The 2,663-nt window shown below is 52.6% G+C and overlaps 1 protein-coding gene across 1 annotated transcript in view; it reads left to right on the top strand.

Moving 5' to 3' along the window:
- Positions 1-2,148, top strand: part of LOC103585765 (inactive tyrosine-protein kinase 7) — a 69,468-nt gene extending 67,320 nt beyond the window's left edge. Inside the window, exons 19-20 of the mRNA XM_008566826.1 lie at positions 476-654; positions 1,128-2,148. Of these exons, the coding sequence (XP_008565048.1) occupies positions 476-654; positions 1,128-1,288 (340 nt within the window). The 3' untranslated portion in view covers positions 1,289-2,148. The remainder of the gene's footprint in view (positions 1-475; positions 655-1,127) is intronic.
- Positions 2,149-2,663: the final 515 nt, after the last annotated feature.

Below are 2,663 nucleotides of genomic sequence, written 5' to 3'. Positions count from 1 at the left end.
GGGAGCGCCGCCGCGCTTCCCAAGCGGCGCACTTATCCAGTGCGCCACTGGGCCGGCCCGTTCTTCACATTTTTAAAATCAATATAAAAAATATGTATGATTATTAGCTTTCATTTCAGTTAACATTTAGGCAAAGTTTGATTTTCTTTCTTTTTTTTTTTTTTTTTGGTGGCTGGCCAGTACAGGGATCCGAACCTGTGACCTTGGTGTTATAAGGCTGCGCTCTAAACAATTGAGCTAACCAGCCAGCCCTCAAGTTTGATTCTTAATGGAATTTTTTAACCATCAAACCCCACATGGATGCCTCCAAATTTCATCCAGGTACCCCTGTGCTCAGCATACATATTACCAGTTTCTCTGAGTGCCTTGAAGTAGAAAGGCTGGCCCCTAGCCAGGGAGGAGTCCCAGATGTGGTATGAGGCTAGGACCCCAGGCTGTGTCCACCTTCCATCCTTGTGTTGCTTCTCTCCTGCAGTGAGTACTACCACTTCCGCCAGGCCTGGGTGCCACTGCGCTGGATGTCCCCTGAGGCCATCCTGGAGGGCGACTTCTCCACCAAGTCAGATGTCTGGGCCTTCGGTGTGCTGATGTGGGAAGTGTTCACCCATGGAGAGATGCCTCATGGTGGGCAGGCAGATGATGAAGTGCTGGCAGGTAGGCAACTGCATTTCCAAGGGATGGTTCTAGATGGTCCCCAGGTGGAGAGCTTGCTCAGGGCCAGGGCCGGTTCACATTGCCTCACCTCTCAGGGCTTGTGTTTTAGCAGGTATACAAACATGACCACTCCAGGTGTTAAAATACTGAAGTACTTCCATACTGGTTGGTAAACAGGCCTTGCCCCCAGTGCTCACTCTAGCCACTGTGACACCAGCCTTGTTGCCATGCATGGACTCATGCTGCCTGGACCCTGCCCTGCCAGCCAGAGTGAGCTGGTGGAGCGGGGAGTCATTCCTCTCAGTTGCAGGATACTTGCCAATTACTCCTTGAGTCTGTGGGCCCCCCCCCCACTGGCTAGTGTGCCCCAGAATTGTCCTCATGTGGTTGCTTATGGGAAATGCAGGCTCCACAAAGTATTGAACAAGTAGTTAAATGTTTTGACTGACATCCCACCTGCTCTCTTCCCACAGATCTGCAGTCTGGGAAGGCTAGACTTCCGCAGCCTGAGGGCTGCCCTTCCAAGCTCTACCGGCTGATGCAGCGCTGCTGGGCCCTCAGCCCCAAGGACCGGCCCTCCTTCAGTGATATTGCCAACACCCTGGGAGACAGCCCCGCAGACAGCAAGCCGTGAGGAGGGCGCCTAGCAGGCTGTGCCTCAGGATGGTGGGCAGGGGAGGACACCTCTTGAGGGGAGCCTGCAGCATGTCAGGCAAGATCCCTGTCCTTGGCGCTGGGGTCCCCACACTAGCACAACAGGCATTGCTGAAGTCTGGGCAGGGCCTGGGCTTTCCTCCTTTTCCTCACCCTCAGCCATTGGGGAAGCTGATTCGGACCCAGACTGGGTGACTAGGGCCTTGGGCTGGGTGGCTTTCTGCCTCCCCTTCTACCATCAGGGACAGTGTGGGTGCCTCAGGTATCCCCAGTTTCTGGCCTGTGACTTCTCCCCTTGACCAGGTCCAGCTCTGCCACTCACCTGCCAACTTTGCCTGAGGAGGGCTAGGTTGAGGATGAGCTAGGTTTGGGCAGAGTTCCTTAATATACTTAAGTTTGGGGGTTGTTCTGGGCACACAGCGCCAGTGGGCCGCTTAGCCCACAGGTCTTACCTGGAGTCTAGATGATGATTGTGGAGGACACAGCAAGTGAGTCTGCCTGCTGTGGGCTTGTGCACGCTGACCCAGACCCATGCCTTCCCCCACCCTTCTCTCCTTTTCTCATCCTAAGTGCCTGGCAGATGAAGGAGTTTTCAGGAGCTTTTGACTCTATATAACCCGCCCTTTTTGTATGCACCAGGGCGACTTTTGTATGTAACTGCAGCGTGGGGTGGGTGGGCATCGGAGGCAGTGGTGGGCCCTGGAAGAGACTGGGAGGGTGGGCCACCTGTCTCATACTTTTATTGTTGTTGTTGTTGTTTGTTTGTTTTGGTTTTGTTTTGTTTTTTTCGTTTTTTTTTTTACACTCGCTGCTCTCAATAAAGAAGCCTTTTTTACAGCCTGTTTCTGAGATTCATTCCCTGCTGTTGCTCAAGAACTGTATTCCTTCTTCCCTTGCTGATCAGAAGGGGCCATATGCCTTCATGTAGTTTGGTGGGCCTTGGCAGATACTGGTCCTTCTCTCTAGTTCACAGGGTAGTTGAGAATGTGGACTTGGAGGAGGTGAAGTCCCCTCTTGTTCTTGAGACCTTGTGCTGCTCTCTGACTGCCAACCATGTATCCTCTGCTGGCTGGCCTCATCTTCTTGCTCAGGTGGGGAGGGAAGTAGTGTGTGGTGGGGGGGCAAGTTAGAGCAGAATTGGAGGAATTAAGACTCTAGGATGGAGATGAAGCACCTAGAACCGAGCAGAGGTGGTACTTAATGCCTCATTGCTGCAGGGCCTTCAGCCCTCAACTGATTTGATTCCAGCCCCTTAATTACCTAGACCTTGTGTCATCAGTTATCCTCTGCCTCCTTCCAGTAAGTTTAGCTGGGTTCCCCATCCTAAGGAAATGAATTCTTAATTCTGAAATTGC

Source organism: Galeopterus variegatus, unplaced genomic scaffold (assembly GCF_000696425.1).
Source record: "Galeopterus variegatus unplaced genomic scaffold, G_variegatus-3.0.2 Scaffold269, whole genome shotgun sequence".
In the NCBI taxonomy this organism is placed as follows: Eukaryota; Metazoa; Chordata; class Mammalia; order Dermoptera; family Cynocephalidae; genus Galeopterus; species Galeopterus variegatus.
The sequence above is the reverse complement of the archived record's forward strand: the minus strand, read 5'-3'. Positions and strand labels throughout refer to the sequence as shown.